Below are 22,466 nucleotides of genomic sequence, written 5' to 3'. Positions count from 1 at the left end.
AATAAGTGTATTCGCATTTCATCTGCAGCTTAACTGCACTTACCAGTGCACAACTGCATTGTTGAATGAGTTCTATATACTCTGCATTAATATATTTTGAAATTTGAGCCTGACTTCAAAGGTTTAGATAAAATAGGAATTGCACTCTATATGTTTGAGGAGCAGCAAACTACCTAAAAGTTTTTCAACATTTTCCTTTTCATAAATGATAAAAGGTAAAACCTGTCTCCATTGGGCTGAATATTGTCACTGGGCTTACTGTTATTCCATGGCTCAGTCCCAAATTCACTTCATTCATGCAATTTTGTCGTTAAGTTTGAATGAGGCCTAGGGACATTCAGCACCTTCTGCAGAGCTTTTATCATAACGAAATTTTGACTTAATATCTAACAACCTCTTTATGTCTCATCCAAGGTCAGCTCATCTTGTGAACAGAGAATCATTCTCTTGTGAACAGAGAAGGCCTTGTGGGGGATGTGGCAGTAGGTGGACGCCTAGGACTAAGTGATCATGAGGTGATAGGGTTTTCTGTTCTAGGACAAGTGAAGAGGGTCGTTAGTAGGGCGGTAGCATTAAATTTCCAGAGGGCAGACTTTGATCTCTTCAGAAGGCTGGTTGGCGAAGTCTCATGGGAGACAGTACTCAAGGGCAAGGGGGCCCATGAGGGCTGGGAGCTCTTCAAAAAGGAAGTCCTAGCAGCTCAGGAGAAAGCCATCCCTGTGTTCCGGAAAATAAGCCGGCAGGGGAGAAAGCCAGCTTGGTTGAATAGAGAGATCTTGAGGGATATCAAGAGGAAGAGAAATGGTTATGGGCTCTGGAAGAGGGGACAGGCCTCTTGGGAGAACTACAGGAGGGAAGTGAGATTGTGTAGGGAAAAAATCAGAAGGGCTAAGGCTCAGCTAGAAATCAGATTGGCCAAGTCTGTGAAAGATAACAAAAAATCTTTCTACAAATATATAAATAATAAAAGGAGGACTAGGCAGACCATACAGTCCCTATTGGATACAGAAGGAACAACAGTGACAGGGGATGAGGAAAAGGCTGAGGTACTTAATGCCTTCTTTGCCTCAGTCTTTAATTGTAAGGAGGGTCGTTCCGTCTGTGTACAAACCCAGGAGCTAGAGGAGCAAAATGAGGCTCCCGTGATCCAAGAGGAGGTGGTCAGAGCCTTGCTGGCCCAACTAGACACCCACAAGTCTATGGGGCCGGACGGGATTCACCTTAGGGTATTGAAGGAGCTGGCGGGTGTGCTGGCCAAACCCCTTTCTATCATCTTCCAACAGTCCTGGAAGACTGGGGAAGTTCCACTGGACTGGAGGCTGGCTGATGTTGTGCCCATCTACAAGAAAGGTCGCAGGGAGGACCCAGGGAACTACAGGCCTGTCAGTCTGACCTCAGTGCCAGGGAAAGTCATGGAACAGGTGATCTTGAGTGCTATCATGAAGCACATGCAAGAGAACTGGGTGATCAGGCCCAGTCAACATGGGTTCACAAAAGGCAGGTCTTGCCAAACTAACCTGATCGCCTTCTATGACAAAGTCACTCGGCTGCTGGATGAGGGGAAGGCTGTGGATGTATCTTCCTGGACTTCAGTAAAGCCTTTGACACAGTTTCTCACAGCGTTCTGTTTGAGAAACTGTCAGCCTCTGGCCTGGACAGGCGCACACTCTCCTGGGTGGAAAACTGGTTGGATGGCCGGGCCCAGAGAGTGGTGGGAAATGGTGCAAAATCCAGCTGGAGGCCAGGGACAAGTGGGGTTCCCCAGGGCTCGGTGCTGGGTCCAGCCCTGTTCAATGTCTTTATCAATGACCTGGATGAAGGCATCGAGTGCACCCTTAGCAAGTTTGCGGATGACACTAAGCTGGGTGGAAGTGTCGATCTGCTGGAGGGTAGGGAGGCTCTGCAAAGGGATCTGGACAGGCTGGACCACTGGGCAGAGTCCAATGGCATGAGGTTTAACAAGGCCAAATGCCGGGTCCTGCACTTGGGGCACAACAACCCTATGCAGTGCTACAGACTAGGAGAAGTCTGTCTAGAAAGCTGCCTGGAGGAGAGGGACCTGGGTGTGCTGGTTGACAACCGACTGAACATGAGCCAGCAGTGTGCCCAGGTGGCCAAGAAGGCCAATGGCATCTTGGCTTGTATCAGAAACGGCGTGACCAGCAGGTCCAGGGAGGTTATTCTCCCTCTGTACTCGGCACTGGTGAGACCGCTCCTCGAATCCTGTGTTCAGTTCTGGGCCCCTCCCCACAAGAAGGATGTTGAGGCTCTGGAGAGAGTCCAGAGAAGAGCAACAAAGCTGGTGAAAGGGCTGGAGAACAGGCCTTACGAGGAGCGGCTGAGAGAGCTGGGGTTGTTTAGCCTGGAGAAGAGGAGGCTGAGGGGAGACCTCATTGCTCTCTACAACCTCCTTTCAGGTAGTTGTAGAGAGCAATGAGGTCTCCCCTCAGCCTCCTCTTCTCCAGGCTAAACAACCCCAGCTCTCTCAGAAGAAGGAGGTTGTAGAGAGGAGGGTGCTGGCCTCTTCTTCCAAGTGACAGGGGACAGGACAAGAGGGAATGGCCTCAAGCTCCACCAGGGGAGGTTTAGGCTAGACATTAGGAAAAAATTTTTCACAGAAAGGGTCATTGGGCACTGGAACAGGCTGTCCAGGGAGGTGGTTGATTCACCTTCCCTGGGGGTGTTTAAGGCACGGGTGGACGAGGTGCTGAGGGATATGGTTTAGTGTTTGATAGGAATGGTTGGACTCGATGATCCGGTGGGTCTCTTCCAACCTGGTTATTCTATGATTCTATGATTCTATCTTCATGCAAGTCCCTATTATAGATGCAAGTCAGTACCTGCGCCAACCTATCTGCAGCCTAAGCATACAGCAGGCACAAAAGGCAATGGAAGAGAGGAAGTCATTTGTCCAAGCTGACACTTTTCTTGGGTTAGGAACTAAAGCCCCACCCTGTACCGTTTCTTCTCAAAGTTGTTGACAGTCTAATAGATAAGGCAACTGCAAATCTTACCTGACAGTTTAATATGTTTTGCTCGTCTTATGCATAGATTCCAATTTAATCACAAATACGAGGTTTTCTTGATTGCTATTTAAAACAAGTTATGCAGGCTCTACTATGATTTTATTTGTGAAGGCACTGCACTCAGCATCTAGCAAAAATACAAGCAGGCAGCCAAGCTCGATGACTGCATTGGGTTTCAGGAATCAGTAATACAAACAGGTAAGTTTATTTGGCTTTGGATTTTGGCAGTTATGAAAAAGCACAAATGTAATTTCTTCTTAGGATCTCTCACATGAAAAGGATGATAGTTTTTCTCTTCTGTCCTTTAGTTTTGTTCCATGTGGCACGCTGTGCCCTTTGGGTTATGATACCTCAGTACCAGACATACCTACAGCTAGCCTGGTTCTTATGAGCCACGCTGTGTGGCTGCTTAAAGCTTGAAAACTGGGGTTTCAAAAAAAATTCCTAAAGGTAATTAGTGTAACATAAGAGCAGATTTGAACCAGTGAAAACATGAAAGAACTTTCAAAGGACCTCTTGTGTAGAAAACAAAGCAGTTCAGTTTGATGGTAACCACAAGACTACACTTCACGCATAACAGTCCAGATTCTTGGTGTCATGTCCCCTAAATCCTTCATCATAGGAGTAGTTCCATTGACTACTATGTGATTTTAGCAGTACTGCCAAAGTGAAAAATAGTATTCATCGCAACAAAAAAAATCCAGAATCTCACCAGATCGTAGTGATATTCTGAGTTTCTCAGCATTTGCTGTCCATTTTCTTTAAACCTGGAGATCTTCTGGGAGAAAGTATTACCCTTATCTCACACTCACACTTACATAGTTGTAACGAGTGAGAAAAAGGAAAATGTGAATAATTCTTAAAACTACACATTTTACCATCTAGTTGCATTTCTCTGGAGACTTTGTTCACATCATCTTGTGATCGCCCATCAGTAATGACAACCAAAACCTTTGGAATGCCTTTTCTCATGCCTGCCTCTCCAGTAAACAAGAATTCTCTTGCATGTTTAATGGCTTTGCCTGAAACAGAAAAAAATCACTATATACTTTCAGCGTGACATAAATCAAATTTCTGTTGACTTCTCATATCCTGTGTTAGACATCAGTAAAAGGAGATATTTCCACATACTCTCTCAAATGTGTCTACTCAGTTATGATTTAAGACTTGAATAATTATCATGAGACTGAAGAAAGCTGAGCATGTAGCTATAAGATTTCTGGAAGAGTTGTTGGGTTCTCAGTAAAGTGATGCATTCTCTCGTCACTAAAATAAAGATTTAGAAATGTTTGATTTTGACTCTAATCTTTGAAAATGTCATGGCTTCAGCCATCCATTTCTTCAGTCCAGAAGATGAAGATCAAGAACGTGACATTTACAGCAAAGGGTACTCCATGCAGGTTAGAGACAACAAAATTTTTCCTTACTGGATTATATATGCCACAGAGTCCAGGTAAGAGCTCAAAGTGCCATTGTAGTATTTTCTTGAGTAAATGGAAAATGTGTTATTCTGATACTACTGAGATTGGATGCAATGCAACAGCTGTAAGAAATTTCTGTACACTCTGAGGATAATAAAACATATGCTTTCCAATTAAAACAGTTTTTAACCCTCTCAGCACTCATCTTTAATTTCTTCACATCAGAGAGCCATCTTAAGGGATTAATTTAAATCTAACTACATTCTGGTAAAAGATATCTTCTCCCACCCCAATCTTAAATGTATCACTGAGGCTTAACAGTCCTGGCTTATAACCAAACAGATCCTCCACTCTGTCCATTGTTTTCCCACATGCTTCGCAAGCTCCCTCCCACCTTCCCTCCCTTCCCACTTTTCCAGTTGTGGGAGCTGATTTCATTTTACTCCTCATTCCCCAAAGTCATTCAATTCTGCATAGCTGCCTCTCTCCCTTCCTCCCTGATCCTTGATCTCACTGTTGATCAGATGGGCGAATACCCAGCAGTAGGAGATGAATGGTGTAAATACGGATTATGAAAACTTTCAAGCTTCAAAGCCTAATATTTTATGTCCAGTGTTCTACCTGTTTTCACACTGATATATTAAACCACATAGCAAATGGGAGGAAAATACTGCACAGAGAGGAGCAGGAACAAAATCTGCATCATAATTGTGATCTTTCTTACCTGTTTTTGTATTTCCTCCTTTGTAGGCTATTTGCTGAATAGCTTCAAGAAGAGTCTCTTTTGTTTTGTATGCATTCAATTTAAATTCTGTTCTGGGATCATCACTGAACTGAATCATTGCCACCTGTGCACACAGAAGATGTGTTTATTTCTAAAGCACCACCCGAGAGTATAACCAGAAGTAGGTGAATCAGTGCATTTAAATCAAGGATTTATCTTGTAACTTTACTTAATCCTTACACTGAAGCCAGAACTTTTTCTTCTCTTTAAGAAGCTTTCACTAAATTAAGTTCATTTTACTCTCTGCACTCTTGGCAACCACCTAACACTTTGTGTTTTCCTTTTGCGGCAAAAAGGATGAGAAAAATAATACCCATTTTGGCAAATGCACTCTCAGTTGAGCCCAAAGCAAAATCCTAGTTACAGCTGCTCACACGTGTACAGCTACTCATACACAGAACTGCAGGGATTTTATTCAGTCTCCATGAATGAATAACAGAAGTAACTTAAGTAAGGGAGCAACACTGAAGAAAGTAACAGAAATACGCAGGAACGTATTCTGAAATATTGCCAGTTCCAAATATGATGCTACATTAAACCAGACTCTTTATTTCAGTCCTATACACTAATCCCCTACAACTCAGAAAACGCTGTCCTAAAGCAGTTTATGTTTTCGAAAGAACCACGAAATTATGTCAATGAGTTTTTGACTCATTTCACTTCTGGTGCTAGTCTAAAATACCCTGTTATGTCCATGTGCCCTCTGTTTCTCTAAATGTTGTTTACCTGAGTTCCATCAGGACCAATCTTATTCAAAGCTCCAACGGTGCTATAGAGAAAGTTAATTATTTTGTTGAAATTGTCATCTCCAATGCTCCATGACCCATCCACCAGGAATGCTAGGTCAGCTTTGGCGGCTTTGCACACTAAGAAAGTAAAGCAATTATTTTATAATTAAAACAATGCCTCAACTCCTCATGATATCTCATAAATCACTTAAGAAAATGCAACTGTCATGAAAAGTCCTTGCTTATTGTTCGTTAATAACAATTTACCCAATGATGCTGTTGGCACTGACTTCAGTGCAAGCGTAGAACCAGCTGAGTTCTGCAAGGGATGAATGGTCTGCATTGACAGATCCTATCACAGAACAAACTTCAAGGCCATAACAGTTCCTTAAAATCTGGCTAACCATTTTTATTTTTATTTAGGTTGTTAAGTAAAGTCACACATGAACTTATACATGACACATGAATTCCTAGCATGACACTGTAAATAAGATGACAGAATCTTAACTGCGGAGATTCCTAGTGGAAAACTAGTCCATTGAAAGTGTTACTCTTTGCAGTGCCTAATGCTCACCCCTTTAATTGTGCTATTTTGGAGTAACACAGTTTTCCCCCATCTGATCTTACTGTAGAATGTTTTTATGTAACATGGACTCCAGATCTATATGTGTGCTCATATAATTTGTTCACTCTTTCATGGGAATTAGGAACATTCAGTACTCTACAGAATCCAGGTCTGTTGCTTTGGGTCAGAAACAAACAATCACAAAGCAAAGTTATGTTTTACAACGTATTTCAGCTTCAAGGAAAGTGTTCATCTAACTCCAGAGAACAGGGCAAGAAAATAAGAATATGTATGTCTTGTTTACTGTTGATTGTTCCTTTGTTAAAAAAGCCCCAAACTTCTGCTACTGTGCAGTTCTAAAACACATACACAATGTCTTTTTCTTTACTTATGGATTAAATTCTCAATTACTATATGTCAGTTTTGTCCACTGACTTCAAGTTGATGGATTTGACCCTCAAACTCCAACAATAAAGCTCCCCACACAGAAATATTTATGAGACTATATACAAAACTACATGTTACACTTTTCTCATTACCTACAGTAGACATATTTTTAAAAATCATACCGCTTTAGAAGTTTAATTACTCTAGGATGTCTGCTTCAGTTGCAAAATACATAAGGTTTAGGAGAAATCTCGTACATTAACATTATTTTCTGTAATTTTCAAGGATACAATAATGATGTCAGATTTTTGGCTCATTAAATTTAAGCCAGCTGTCTTAACAGAGTTGCTGTAGCAAATGCATTTTGAAATCTGATCCCTACAAGTCTGAAAGAGTATCAGAAGCAGAGAAACACTGCATCAACGCTTTAAAATTATTATAAAACCATACATGCAGCACTTACCCTCTTTTGCAGGAGGGATTGTAGGTGGTGGAGGTGGTGTTGAAGGTGTCGTTGGTGGTTGAGTTGGAAATGGTACTGGAGAATAAAAGAAAGGAATATTAAAAATGCTTAAAAGCCTTATATATTTTATCTATAATAAACAGCATTTTCTACTTATGTCTACATTTAAAATTTGTTATCTTTAATCAACTAGCTATGCAATTGGAGGGAAATGTAGGTGAGTGGATGCACATAATGCTCTTCTCTACTGACCACCTTAAAAAGGACAGTACAATTACAGAGCAATTAATGGTAACATTTCAGTGTGAATAATGCAATGATAGAACTGAACTACTACTGAAACTGCCCGTTTTGGGCTTTCCCCAGTGTAGTAGACCATGTGACAGCCCTATTCCTGACCTAGTCTCCATAATTATTTTTGTAAAAGTCAGCATCCTTTTCCTGTCTGACCACAATCAGTCCCTCACAAAAATTACCTCTCTACCTGCCCTAGAAGGAAAACGATATTAGTCCTGCAATCCAATATAAAAAGAGACAGTGCAAAAGCAAGCCAGTGCCTGCCCCCAGAGCAGGTTACAACCTGCCCTGATCAAGTTTTTCTAAATTCAGTGAAAGGATTTGTTATGTTTCCAGTTAAAAGCACATTTCTGGCCACAACTCTACAGGACTGTGGCTTTGTTGCCTGCAGCAACTTCTACTAAGGTTACTATATAGAGTTTCTGGAAACTATCTCATCCTTCTGAAAATAACCTTTGGAATGAAAGACTCCCAGAATAACTGAATACATGATCACTGACTGACAGCTTTTCTGAATGCAAGAGCTCATTTAGTGCCTTTCAGTACAGCCTTGGATGAATTCTCAGAGATAAGATGTGTCAACTTCCATAAGTGAACCTGAGGAAAAGCTTCTGCTTTCATTCAAGGGTGTTATTTTCTTTTTTTTTTAAAAGCAGCTAGCATAAGTCACAGATGACAGACTATCATTCCTTCAAGTAAGACTATAAATATTATAACAAATAACAAGTAAGTTAGGTTTATAGACAATAGATAGAGTTACATAAAATAACTTCAGAAAAGGCACTGTCTTTGGGAAAGATTAGTACAAGTAGGATTCATTACAGGCCTCATGTCCACATCCAGTTTCATTCCCACTGCAACTGATGCAGGTCTTCCTGTGGGTTTCAACAAAAGAAAGGGCCAAGACTCAGAAACACCTTAAAGAACCTAATGTCCAGTACACCCATGGCCATAGACAATCCAGAACCAGATCCATTTAGAAAGGGCCACGACTGCAGTAAGATGACTTGAAAGGCTGATCTCTAAGCACAAGAGAGGTACAGGTCACCCTGAAGAGTCTTTTCTTCTGATATGATACAAACCACCCTTCACAAATGGACACGTAGGCCAGGATGTGTTCTTACTTATGTGTCCTAACTCCCTGAACTGCAGAGCACACAAAATGTATTCCTCCAAAAAGCAGGGTTGTTCCTTGCTGCTCTGAGAATAAGTCCTGGACAAGTAGAGTTATGCAGTGCAAGATTTTCCATAAGTGTGGGAGTGTTCACTTGAAGAGGAAAAATTATTAACAGTAGGAAGCCTGAGAGTAGGGTAACAGCACTGTGGTTTGTAGTAATCTAGTATGAGAAGAAGGGAATCACCAAGATTGAAAATTGGCTCAAAGAAAGATAATGTTAAAATATTCACTCTGTTCCTCCTGTATTTTGTCTTGCAGTATCTTGAACTCATGAGAGTGGAATCTTGCCTTTATAAACAGCTGTGAGGGGTCTTTTTTGCCTGCCTTATGTTCTTGATAATAACATGGTTGTTTTATTTGTTTGTAATACATCGATTGGTTATCAAGGTCTCGTTTAACTGTAAATTACTCAAGACTAGTGAAATTTTACTAAATAACAAGAGCTGCGAGATATAAAATTTTCTCTGTTTCATTTTTTTTCTGGGTTATTTTCATTTTGGTTTTGGTTTGTTACTCATTTTGAAAGTCAGTTTCAGAATATCCTCTAGTAGGATGTTTTATGAAGGAAGTTAAACCATCCTCCCCACTTCATTCTCATTAAGAAGTCTAATACAGTTGGAGAATATGACTTGAAGTAGCACACAGCAGTGAGGTAAGAAACCTGTGCCTCTGTGGAGGAGTGACAATGTAGTTGAAAAATTAAAAGCTCAGCTAAAGAAATCTGCACATGATTAGCACATCTATGGGCAAAGGAAAATACACAAGAAGGAAACACTGCCGGCTGCCCTCTGATCTATTTTACTTACATGTTGTCTCCATGATGCTTACAGCAGAGCCCTCTATATCCTGAAGCTGTGTGTAAACACTGATTTTATATTCAGTTCCAGGCATCAGCTCAAAGAAACAATGTCTAGGTGTTCCTCCACCAAGATTTACTTCTTGCTTTTTCCCATCTGGAATTATAAAAGAAACCATTAAAACATTTCTTTACTGTTTTATTGAATAATGTAATTTATGTCTGAAATAAGAAGGGCACATGACAGTGGATGAAGAGCAAGTGGTTGACATAAATGAGTATACTGCATGCTCCCTTCATTTCTGGAAATTCATCTCTGTGCAGAGATCTCTAACATTTCATCCTTCATATTAAGTAGGAGCTGAGGAATGTGTCAGACATCTGCAGGAAAAGAGATGAATTTCACCCCATGTATTTAAGTTAATAAAAATTACTAACTGTCATCAATGGGTTTTGGATATAGTCCTAAATTATCAGAGTCTAATGAGGAATTGTTGCAATATGCAATTCTATGGCATCCTTTGTCTGTGCTTCTCATTCTCAGAGTCAGGAATGTGCTTAATAACCGCGACAGAGGCTGAACTAGATATTGTATTCCAGCTTGCACTAGTAGTCACTTAAGAAGTTATGGAATAGTATTTACAGGGTTCCAAAATCAATTCTGCTAAATTCTGAGTTGGAAATATGTTAACAATGGAAAAAGTCTGGGTACAGGAAACAGTGTAAGGTATATTTTAATAATAAGAAGAAAATCTTCAGCACAATTCATAATACATAGCAGAAAGAAGTGAAATACAAGTAACTGATCTCACATTTTACAGAGTATATGTAAAAAATGGCAGCCAGTCATTCACTGCCAAGGAAAAAAACACCCGGTGCTTTTCAGGAGGGGTTACTTTAGTATAAAAACAATAGATCACTGCCTGAATGAGAGACACACCCAATATGACAATCAAAGCTCCTTGTGAAAGATGTTAGTAAGAAGCAATTGTTCACACTTTGGCTTGTTCTGCTGACATTTAGGCTCTTTTGGCTCAGTTAAAATAGTTCTGGCAGTTATATATGTAGAAAGCAGAACAGTGGCTAACTCTCAGACAAGAAGCAAAATCGTGCTGTCTTGTGTCAGCCAAGATCTCTTAGGTCCATCCTAATCCTGCAGAGCTATCACTGATGGTTTATTTACACTTTTAGATGTATTCAGTTCATCCTTTATCCATCTTCTGACCTTCACACCAGTGAAAAACTTAGGTAGTCACTTATCTTCTGACAGATAAAACTCCCTCCCATAAAAAGCACAAGTTATCAACATGTATTTGATGCACACGAATGCTATTTCTTCTCATGAAACTTTCAATGGGTACACAACTCATGCTGTCCATCATTTCCAGTAGTTCAGGAACCAGTCTAAAGGTCCAATTGCATATGACTTATTAACTTACGCAATTCAGTTCTTGGGTTCAGGCCGTAGCGGCATATTGAATGATTTAGTAACTTACCCATGTGTGATTCTATAACTACTCTGTACGCAGTAGCGTGTCTGTGAAGTTGCCACTGAGCACAGAGGCTAGTCATGCGGACCTGATAAGAATCCAGATTTGTCACACCCAGGTACACTGAAAATCAAATGCAAAATTTAGATTTACTGCTCTAGTAAGACATAGAAGAAAAAAATTAAAAAATAATTATAGCGAAGCACTTATGCCAATTGATTTTTTACAAATTATTTAAAACCTGCCCAAAAAATAATGTCAATAAAATCCAAACCAGAAAGAAGTAGAAACAGTGAATCTTTAGACCTAAAGTTTAGAACTTATGTCAACTTACTTAAGAAAAACTATGAACACAGTTAAAAACTCAGTTATTACAAGTAAGTGTAAAAATATCACTGTAACACTAATAGTTCCGTCAAAATCTGATTTAAAACTGAGATTTAGATATATAAAGACCAGATCAGATTATATATGTGGAGGTAGAAAATAAAACACTAAACAGACTTCCCATTAAGGAGATTTGTATCTACTCCTAGGCAAATAGGTTTGGCTGATTAATAATAGCAACTGCTTTATGATCCCTGTCTTGGTAACACCCGGTAGATTATATTAAAACCTTATATACTACCACAAAACCCCCCATATTTTTATTTCAGGGAAACAATTTGCACGCAACTGAGAAAGTCTTTCATGTGAAAATTTATTCAGAGAGCTACACAACAGCTATAGATATAGCAAAAAATAGCCTTAGAGATCTGAACAGCATGAAATCGTTCTTACAGGTTTTGACCACGCCTGTTAGGGCATCACTGAAGCCTGTTGAGTACGAGGCAAATACTTTAACACTGTACTCTGTTCCACTCAAGAGATTTAGAATGAGAATGGTATTAATATCATCCCCTACAAAGGTCTCCAACGCAGGACCAGGAACTGCAAAAAATGAAATAAATTAAAGGATCATTTGCCATCCATTGAATTAGCAGGTAGTTAAAACAAATGTTAAGACACGTACAAAATTACATGCATTCCTAAAGTTAATACTACTTTTTTTGCCTGTTTTTTTTTTTCACCATACACAAAACCAAAGACACTCTGCTCAGTCCTTGCATGGATAGAAGCCATAACAAACTTGGGGAATTCAGGAGTGGGATTCATTAGGGTAGAGTTGCACACTGGCATCTTTTAAAACCCTTTTGTTCTGCTTCAATGACTTACAACTGCCCTAAATAGGCAGCCAAATATCTCCTCAGTCTGATGGTGAGCCAGGACCAACAGGGGGGACAACAGATGCCAGTCAGCAATAGAGTCCCTAAGGGGTTTTTATACAACAGCATCATTTTTTTACAAAGGCTTGTAGTTGTGTACTAAGCCTTGTAGTGACAGGACTAGTGGCAACGGGTATAAACCAGAGAGGGGCAGATTTAGACTAGACATAAGGAAGAATTTCATTCACCGTGAGGGTGAATGCACAGGTTGCCAAGGGAATCTGTGGTTGCCCCACCCCTGGAGGTGTTCAAGGGCAGGTTGGACAGGACCTTGGGCAGCCTGATCTAGTGGGATGTCCCTGCCCGAGGCAGGGGGCTTGGAACTAGACAATCTTTAAGGTCTCTTCCAACTCAAATTATTCTATGATTCTATGATTTAACACTGTCCAAATATAAAGAAAATAAAAAAACTAAAACTTTCCCAAATCAGAACTGCAAGCATCTCCTTTGTCACCTCTTGTAGTTGTTCTGGGTGTACTTCAGAAACCAGGCAATGGTATTGTCTTTGGACAGTATTTTCATCCCTCGGTGGTCACACATTTGTGTTTTGCACTCAGAGGACCATGTTTTTCTAAAGAAATTTGAAAACACTTGGGTGCCTTGTCTAGCTGCAATGTGCAGATGGGCAAAGGAGGCAGCACAGATGAATGGGCAATGCATAAAATGGCAAGTATTTGGAAGGCTTCAAGGAAAATAAAGCTTTGTTTGCACAGTGAGGGGAAAGCAGTTGAAGGATAGGGGAACACAGAAGAGATCAACAGGAAGAGAGCAAACGTAGTTTCTGAAAAATAGTCATAGTAAAATGAAATAAAAGGACAGACCGAAAGAGCAGGTTTAGTCAGCCTTAAGATGGTAAGTCTATGGGGAATCTCACTGCTGTTTACATCTTCCTGATGGGAGGGGATAGAAAAGATGCAGACAGAATCTCTTCTAAGCAAACAGGAAGATGATAAGAGAAAACAGACAAAATTTACAACACAGGAAATTTTGATTGGATATTAGGATAAACAGTTTCACTCTGAAGATAGTAAAAAACGGGAACAGATGCTTAGAGAATTTCTGAAATCTCCATCCTTGGAGTTACTACAAACTCAACTGGAAAAGGTCCAGCAAAACCTGTTCCAAACTGGCCCTGTTTTGATCAGGGTATTACACCAGAGGATCTCCAGAGATCCTCCACTTCCAATCTGCATCATTCTGTGACTCATAAGCTGATAATAGTGCTTTCAAGGCTGTAACTGCAATTGTTAGATTTAAGCACAACATTCAGCGAAAGATGTTAAGACATCGTACAGTCAAAAACAAATGACCAAGAGGAAAAAAAAGCAACTTTAAAAACTCACTGTTGATAGGCTTGTAGACAATTCTGTAACCCATTGTGGGTGATGGCGGGGCATCCCAACTGATGCGTAATCTATTGTACCATTCATCCGAGACACGTAAATTTCTAGGAGCAGACAGGGGTACTAAAAGGGAACCAAACTGATTCTTTAAAATTCATCTCATGCAAGCACATGCATAAAACTCAGGACATACACATGAAAATAGTGTGATACCCAGTACTCTCAGATTTACAGGTAAAATTCCCAGAATGAAAGACCTTAATTAAATTCCTCTATAGTCAGTGGGTAAATGTTGATATACTTAAGAAAATTATAACAAGTTATACCAAGGATTAATTAGAAACTTTGTTCAACAAACAATGAATTTCCAAAGTAATTCCCACCCTTGTCCCTAGTGTTTTTTATCTTAAATGGAAGACAATTTAGAGATAATTATCTTCTATTTACACAGTTTGTTTCAATCCCATTGCACTGAAATTTTTAATGTATAAATCATGCTCTTGTGAATACAATGCTTTCAAATGGAATCAAAGGAATTATTTACAAGTTACTTAAGTGTCTGCACAAATAGCACTGCAATTTAGGCAAAAATTATGTAAATTAGGAGAATAATTCAATAAAATTATAATATGATGACTAGCAGTGCACAATGAGATGATTTTTTAACAGCATATAGTAGAGAGGGAACTTAAGCTACAGCTGAGTAATCTCTTGGTACTTGGCCAGAACTCTAGAGATAATGCAATCACTTTTATAAAAGTTCAGTAGCATTTCTAATGACCTTTAGGAAGTAATGATCTCACACAAAAGAAAATTTAACAGTACAGTCATTGTTTTCATACTGTCCTAGCAGGCATTGTTTTACTTTATTTTCTGCATTAGCTGGCTTGTCCTTGGTGGGAAATTTATCGAGTTCTTACCAGCTTTATTACTCAACAAGTTTCTGCAAACTCATAGTATTTGAATATAAAACACAAATTGTAAATTAGAAGCAACCTATTTTTTATAAAACAGTAAATTCAGATTAATATAAAACTCAGGTCACTCAAAATAAGCCCACATTTATACTAAAATGTATTACTACAGCCAAGGAAAAAAAGGCCAGAAAAGCAAGCTTTTCTTCGTGCATATCCTGGCCAGAGACAAGGAGAAAGATTTGTACTTACAAGTTTTGCCAGGAGCTGAGACACTGACTCCTTCCCCATCAGGATAGATGGGAGTGATAGTTACTTTGTATTCTGTATCAGACAGCAGAGGCTGAAGCAGAAGTGTGTTTTGTCTCCCAGGCACCATTACCTGGATGGTCAGAAAAACAGAAATCACCAAGCAATTTGGCTAAGGCCAAAATCTTTTTATGTCTTACATGATTTCTGATACCACATTCCACCAGTACTGTTGTATAGCTTGCATTTTAAAATATTTCTGATGCTCTATGGTAAAATAAAAAAAAATTAAATTATCCACCCTTTTAACAGATCTACTTGTTACACTTGAGTAAAATAAAAGAGAACAAGCCTACAAGATAACTTGATTTTATATTAAACCTGTGAGCCACTACAGCTCCATAAACCACTGGTACTATATGGATGGTTAGTACTTAAATGATTTTACTGTACAGACAAAATAAATCCACTTATTGTACTCTTTTTTGACAAGATTAACCAAAGTTAACAATCAACCTTTGTTAATGGGCATACGTTCTTTGAGGGCAGAAAACCCTCTTTCCCTGGGAGGAATGAAAATGAATTCAGGAGGTCTGGAAGCATGAGCTGAGCAAGTAGGAATAACACATTTGTCCCATTTGCATCTAGTCTGGTGACAAGGAAATGCAGATTATTGTTTAGGAGAGGAAGCAGGAATACATCCCACAAATAGCAGGGGATCCCAAACTGCCATGAAATACTAAAGATCTACAGCAAAAATCTAACCAGGAAACTCAGTAGAAGTAGAAAAGCTTTAGAAATCCATCCAGGCTATTTTGAGTGCGCTAGAGCAAATGTTTCAAACTGCTAAATTAAGTATTGCTTCATTTAATACTGTACAAGGTTACCCCATAAGCAGCTATTTCTGAAACTCTTCAATAATGACTACATTTTAGACAGGGCTGCAAAAAACAGTATCACAATAATGGTCATGGACGTTCCCTCAGTTAAAGCCTTGTAAGCCTTTAACCTATCAGTAAAGTTTTAATCCCCGAGAGCCTCAAAAGCCTGAATGGGAGCCACCTAGCACATGGAGTGGACACACCAAAAAAAAGAGAAACCAATCCAATGTTTCCTGCACCACGCCTGCACTGTCAAGTGACATTGTTGGGAGTAACGCTCTCAAGGTCCAGTCTCATATTTTAGACTCTCTCCAGCCCATGTCCATTACTTGAATCTATCACTTCACTCAGCAACCGCAGATATTTGGTAAGAAGTTGAGACACTTATGAGCCCTTTAAACTCAAAGGGAAAGAGCTGAAACTGAGCCTGAAAGTGTTTTGTTGTTTCAGTGAAGGTTGATGTATGTCATGATGGCAGAGCAAAATTTTCTGAAGCATATACTCTGAGAAGAAGGCTCTCACCGATGTTAATGCTCCAGGACACATTTAAATGACTTCTAACCTTGGCAAGTGAGGCACAGAAGGAAAGTAATCTAGTACAATCTGCTGTCGAGATTCATCAAAAAAACATTTAATTCATCAATCAAAACTGGACAAAACCATCTAAAGACACATGCATGAAAGACTCATGCTGAACTCTTCCATACATATACTCAAAGCACACAAAACAAATTTCTGAAAAAAGAACCACCAAATTTTTTGCTTTTTCAGGACAAGGGATGCAAGCATTGAGAGCTCCCTCTTTTCCACATGTGCACATCAGACATCATCTACAGACTAATATAGTTTTCAGCAATGAGTAACATTCTTGGCTTTAAGGAAGAAAAAAAAAATATGATCCTTCCAGTATGTACATCATTTCCAAGAACATACATGCAATATGGAGCTTGACCCTTCTGTATTGAAAAGTATTCCACTACATTTTCTAATCCCTGGCTTTCAGCCAATTGCACCAAGAATTAAAAATATTATTAATATTTCTATGGAAAGGGAGGAGTAACTGAAATTTATAGCACTGAAAACAAAGCCAAAATACTTAAGCATCCACCACAGAATTGTCACGCTATAGTATATTTAAGCTCAAATTCCACAAAACTTTTGGGTTCTGCTTAAGAAATGTACTTACACATGCAAACAATCCCCTAGAAACTGAACGCCTGTATTGTTTTATTGACATCTGTGTTGCACCTTTCAGGTTCTTGATGCCACATGATAAAATACATTCATTCTGTTTAAAATATGCTTAATTTTAAGCACAATCTCATGTCATTCCTAATTCAGTGGAGTATTTATGCACATCATTAATTTCAAAGATGAAACACGTGGTTATTCTGTTTACTCAATTGTGACCAACAATTATAAACTTGAGAGTGTACTTAAAACAGAACAATTTGCAGAATTAGATCCAAGATAACTACCTCGTCTGACAATTTTATAATTTTCTTTAATGATCTTTTGAGTCAACTCTAATATTCCTCCAACATTTGAATACCTGTCCTACAATTTTAATTTCCTTTTAAAACAATAGTAATTGAATACTAAAACAGAAGCGTATTTATATTATCAAATTGAATTTGAGTAAGCTTTCCAGAGCTGAAACAGTATATCTGGGATGGGAATTTCAGAAACTTTAGGTTATTGTAAGAAGAACAGTAAAATTTGTGCCATTACACTGTACAAGTTTGCCACCGTATTATATACAACACTACCATAACACTGAGTTGAATTCAAAAGGGATATTTTCCAGTCCAAAAGAAAACCACTACATTGAAAGTTCATTTTCAGATTATAGTTGAAAGAGACTGTTAAAAAGTAATTTCTACCATGGTCTCATACAATATGAATGAAATTAAAATTAAAAAAACAATTAAACTAACTTCTTTTAATATAGTCTGATATAGGGCTAAAAATGTCAGCGGCTGGACATCAAAAAGAATATTCCATATTTTTTATATAAGTGTTCTATGAAAAGAAATGAGTCACATCATATAACTTATTTGTTGTGGAAACCAAATACTGCAATATTAATATTTCCTCGATTGTGGGAAAAAAAAAAGGCACGTGGCCTCCCAGAATATTGAAATTATCTCAAAAATCATGAAATTTTAAAATAATACAGATAGGTTTTCTTTTTTATTTTTATTTGCCATATGAACAAAAGAGTACATATAGTTCTTTCAAATACTTTCCAAAATCTTAGTCACCAGAAACTTTTTCTGTGTGAGAGGAGTTTAATTTTGATCATCATATGTTATTAGAAAAATAACAAATATTCTTAGGCACTTAGGTTTAAAGGTGCTGTCCTTATTATGACATGTTCAGGTTGACAAGCAGTTTGAAAATTCTGCACTTGAACTTTATTTACATTGTTTTAGCATAAAATGAGAATTAGGGAAGGAGCAAAATTCTTGAAGGAAAAAAAAAATTACTTATGACTGTCCTGTATAATCATTTAAGAGCTGTTAAAACACATTCTCAGAACAGAAAATGGCCTAGGAATAAAAATTTCCAAATCCCCCAAAGAACAAGAAAAAAAACCCGCAAAACTTAAACAAATTTTAAAAATTCAAGAAAAAGAGGACAGGCAGTTTTATAACTATGACTTCTTTAAACATCTGTGTGACTGAGTTTTGATCTTACATTTGACCACTGTTGCCCACAGTGCAGCAGGTTCTATACTACTGAAACTGGATCTTTTACACAGGAGCAACAGGAGCTTCACGTAAAGACAGACTATGCCTTGGCAATTGTTAAACAAACATTTCGAGCTTATAAAGCCATTCACAAAATCCATACAGACCATTCTTACCGCTTCCTCAGCGCGGTCACCTTTCGCAGTGAGATAGGTCACTCTGAACTGCTGAACACTGTAATCTGCAATGTCCCACATCACCCTCAGACTAGAGGTTGTTTCATCATCTATAACAAGGTTTCTGATTCCTGTTCGAAAAACTAAACCCCAAAATAATTTAATTAATATTTTCTCAACTTTACTTTTAGATTAAAATTGTGTTAACTATCACCACATAGCTGCAAGGTCTACTGAATTCATGGTGGGGCAAGTGCATATAGGTCAATCATACTTTGGCTTAGCAAAAAAAACTTTGACCATTTAATAAAATAATAGTTATACTATACTGACATTAATGTCTATTACCCCATATGCTTTGTTTATATTACTTGGCACATGGAGCTTTAGAATAATCAAAACTCCACTGCAGCTAGAATGCTACAGAAGAGAAATAATCCAGAACTGTTGATCCTTAAAAGTCAGTTTTCTAATTCCAGGGAAAACAAACAGAACCCTCAAAAACTAAGCAAAATTCTGAAGAGCTTTCAAGCTCATATTTATAAAGGGAAAGAGAAAACAGAGATGAATTTTCAAAATTAGTCTCTGTATGTAATTTCACTGGTATCATTCCAAGTCCCTACACTGTTCTATAGGCTGGCTCCTCATCCACACACAGTACATGCAGGAAGCTGGTCACGTGCAGAAGGGTGGTGTAGGAGCACCATAGTGAGCACCTTCCACCAGGACATCCCTTGCCTGGAGTCTGCACCTCCACAAGATCTGTCCTGGCAGCGTGCTGACTGCATGGACCATCAGGAACTGAAGTCAGCTTCTCAGTGATATCAGCTCTGTGCCCAGATATGGGTGTGCTCGTGGGGAGCCTTTGCTCTTTGCATTTAAACAGCATTTTAACTGCTGAGCTTTATTCTGTTTACCTGCTGTGGTGGGTTTAGAAGCTGTGGTACTGGTAGTAGTCACTGTGGTGGGGATTGCGGTTGTCCTTGCAACTGAAAAACAATATTCAGCTCACTAACAATCCAAAAAGACATGGAAGTCACGGCATTTACCTTGTGTTCCTAACATTTATGACAATGAAACTATGTGCTTACACCTACAAGTACCCCACATATTTCAGGCATTTCAGAGACAAGAAGGGAACTATTCATTTAGTTTACTTCAGGCATGTATATTTGCAGGATTAGCGTTTAGATCTACAGATAAGATGGAATTATAAACTGTACAGTTAAATAAAAAGCATATAGTTTCCCACATTTCTGGCTGAACTATGTACAATGACCTCCCACTCTGACCACTTGTTAAGGTTGTCAGATTAATTAACTTGCAAGCTTTTTAAGGCTGCTTCACTTTTGTCCAAGTGAAAAACAGAAAGTGTGCTCAGCAACACTGGGTAATATCAGCAACATTTCATAGAATCATAAATGGATAAGGGCTTCTTGTCTTAACAGAAGGTTCCAAATGAAGCCTGATAGTAAAATACTAAGAACCAAATAATTTTTTTTAATTTATACATGAAAAATACAGTTGTTTACTTAACTAAATTACTACCCATAAAAAAAGAATGGGTAGAGCAATCTACCTGGAATGTTGGGCACTGTTTTAATCATAAACTACAAACTACACTGCATGGGATTTTCAAGTTTTGTCTTTGTTACTTCCATATTAATGTTACAGGATGCCTGTGTAAGCTTTTTGCACCACTATTTGAGTCAAGAGTGAATTCACTTCTAGCAAGTATAAATTACATAAATAAGGAAGAAAAGGGTATACCGTAAGTGCCAAACTTCTTAAATTAAATTCTGGTGTAATAAATTATTTATTTTGAAACATTTGACGCCCCCAAAATCTAATGTATGTTCTCATAAGGAACCCTGTTCAAAGAGTAAATGTTGAAATGTAGATGGAAGAACATCTACCTGGATCCAAATGTTAATAGCACAGCTCAGACAGGGAATCAAACCATCATTTTGATTCAATGCCATTTACTACATAATATTAAATAAGAAAAGCAGAAAAAATAGTCAGCAAAGCCCTGATGCTAAACCACTGCATTCTTCAATATTATAGCTATACAAAGACAGATTCTATTTTAAATATAAAACATATGCATTAAATTTAAATCACTTAAGCATCTCAAAATCACAAAAAAAGAGTTTGACTTACATGTAGCTCCAAGAACAGCAACAACTTCACTTTCACTATCATCATCAAAAACTGCCAGCAGTGAAACTTCATATTCTGTGTTGGGTAACAAACCTTCAATAACGTGACTGTCTGCATCTCCATTTATGACAACCTAAATAACACAACAACGTTAAAGAAAATCTGAATTGACTGAACTGAATAAAGGAAAATTGATTCTCCTTTAAAATAAATGAAATCTATGCTCAGGTCTGACCAAAGAGTTTATTAGCTACATTGAAATAAAAAGTATCGCAGAGTGCGTCTGGAAAAAATACTATTAAGAAGACTTAAAAACACTGTTAAGAATACTTCAAATATATTTATTATTTTGTGGCTGGCCTGATTGTTCTAATATGTAGTCTTATACTTTCACCAAGAAGTAATAAACTGCTAAAGCTGACCACATGCTTTTCATTTTAAAACCACTAAAATGCAAAACATTCATCAAAGACAGAAACATAACAGGGTAGATGAACTTCCAGCAATACTGCTACCATTCAAGCACTGTTGCAACAAGTGTATTCAGCATCTCCACAAGGTTACAAAATACTTTTCTATACCAGAATTATAATCCAAGTTATAGTTCCATATATCTGAATGTGACCTCAAAGAACATTTGCTGCAGACTTGGGGATTAGGGGAGATGTCCTGATGAGAAGTCTGTTAGGTGGTGTGATGTTTTAAATACTGATTCTCCTTATATCTACCTATGACAGCACCAGAAGATTCACATGTGCAGTATTAACTGTAAACAGAAGGTTTCACACCAGATTTTTGTATGTTTAATTTATTTTATTGGAAGGGATCTACAGATGGGCAGGAGTTGGAGCTAAAAGGACTTAAAGCACAGATCCCAAGCACCAATTCTGGTGAAATGGGCTGACTGATTTTGGGAGTAGTTTTTAGGTTACACAGACAGATACTACAATAAAACAAACTTTCTCTAGGATAACACTGGCAAGGTTTTAAAGGTGGCCACTGCATACACAAAGTCCAAGTAAGTCTTATAATATGAACAACTTTAGTAATTCTTGATATAAATCATTTTAATGAAAGTTCATAGTGCACATTGCAGATAAATGAAAGAAAGAGAGAAAGAAATAATAGCATAACATCTACTACTGTAGTTAACTGAAACAGTGAATCCCACTTCATCCTCCTATTTACCAAAGGACATTTCCTGAGTTGGTGTTGGGGAAGATGGGCTCATGAAACAACCACAGACCTTCTGAACTCAGATACAGAAAATGAAAGCAGAAATAAATTAGTTGGGACTGTGTCTTCTACAGTTATCAAATAATGAATTAAGCACTCCACACTGCATAATTTCTGGCACAGACTTTCTCAGAAAAATTTCAGGAATGATCTTGAGTGAGTCTAGCTGTATTGTAAGCAGGTATAAGTAATACCTTCCTTTCCAGTTCCCCAGAGCCTCTAGCCATGTGTCAAATCACTATAAAATATCTATACACAGTTATTATCTTACACATAACTTTGGCATGCTTTCTGAAGTATAACTTCCATCATGTTCCACTCCCTGCTAATTTAGCTGTGAGTGAAGACTACTAAAAAAAGAACACAAAGTTCTTAAAGTTCAAGTGGAGAGGACAAATAACTGAAGCAAGAA

At 38.2% G+C, this 22,466-nt stretch overlaps 1 protein-coding gene across 6 annotated transcripts in view; it reads right to left on the bottom strand.

Moving 5' to 3' along the window:
* COL14A1 (collagen type XIV alpha 1 chain) overlaps positions 1 to 22,466 on the bottom strand; it is a 119,264-nt gene that overhangs the window by 42,464 nt on the left and 54,334 nt on the right. For 4 of the 6 annotated variants that reach the window (XR_011337204.1, XM_069854588.1, XM_069854586.1 and 1 more), the window contains exons 17-28: positions 20,819 to 20,951; positions 19,573 to 19,644; positions 18,647 to 18,798; positions 14,909 to 15,038; positions 13,743 to 13,865; positions 11,915 to 12,064; positions 11,141 to 11,257; positions 9,655 to 9,801; positions 7,375 to 7,449; positions 5,958 to 6,097; positions 5,172 to 5,295; positions 3,905 to 4,048 (exon numbers count right to left, since the gene is read on the bottom strand). Coding sequence is in view for 5 of the 6 variants with exons in the window: in XM_069854588.1 (XP_069710689.1) it covers positions 3,905 to 4,048; positions 5,172 to 5,295; positions 5,958 to 6,097; positions 7,375 to 7,449; positions 9,655 to 9,801; positions 11,141 to 11,257; positions 11,915 to 12,064; positions 13,743 to 13,865; positions 14,909 to 15,038; positions 18,647 to 18,798; positions 19,573 to 19,644; positions 20,819 to 20,951 (1,507 nt within the window). In the remaining variant the exon portion in view is untranslated. The remainder of the gene's footprint in view (positions 1 to 3,904; positions 4,049 to 5,171; positions 5,296 to 5,957; positions 6,098 to 7,374; positions 7,450 to 9,654; positions 9,802 to 11,140; positions 11,258 to 11,914; positions 12,065 to 13,742; positions 13,866 to 14,908; positions 15,039 to 18,646; positions 18,799 to 19,572; positions 19,645 to 20,818; positions 20,952 to 22,466) is intronic. The other 2 variants (XM_069854587.1, XM_069854589.1) reach the window with 1 other exon arrangement.

Source organism: Phaenicophaeus curvirostris, chromosome 3, assembly GCF_032191515.1.
Source record: "Phaenicophaeus curvirostris isolate KB17595 chromosome 3, BPBGC_Pcur_1.0, whole genome shotgun sequence".
Taxonomy (NCBI): domain Eukaryota; kingdom Metazoa; phylum Chordata; class Aves; order Cuculiformes; family Cuculidae; genus Phaenicophaeus; species Phaenicophaeus curvirostris.
Note: the sequence above shows the minus strand (reverse complement) of the source record. Positions and strands in the feature narration are given on the sequence as shown.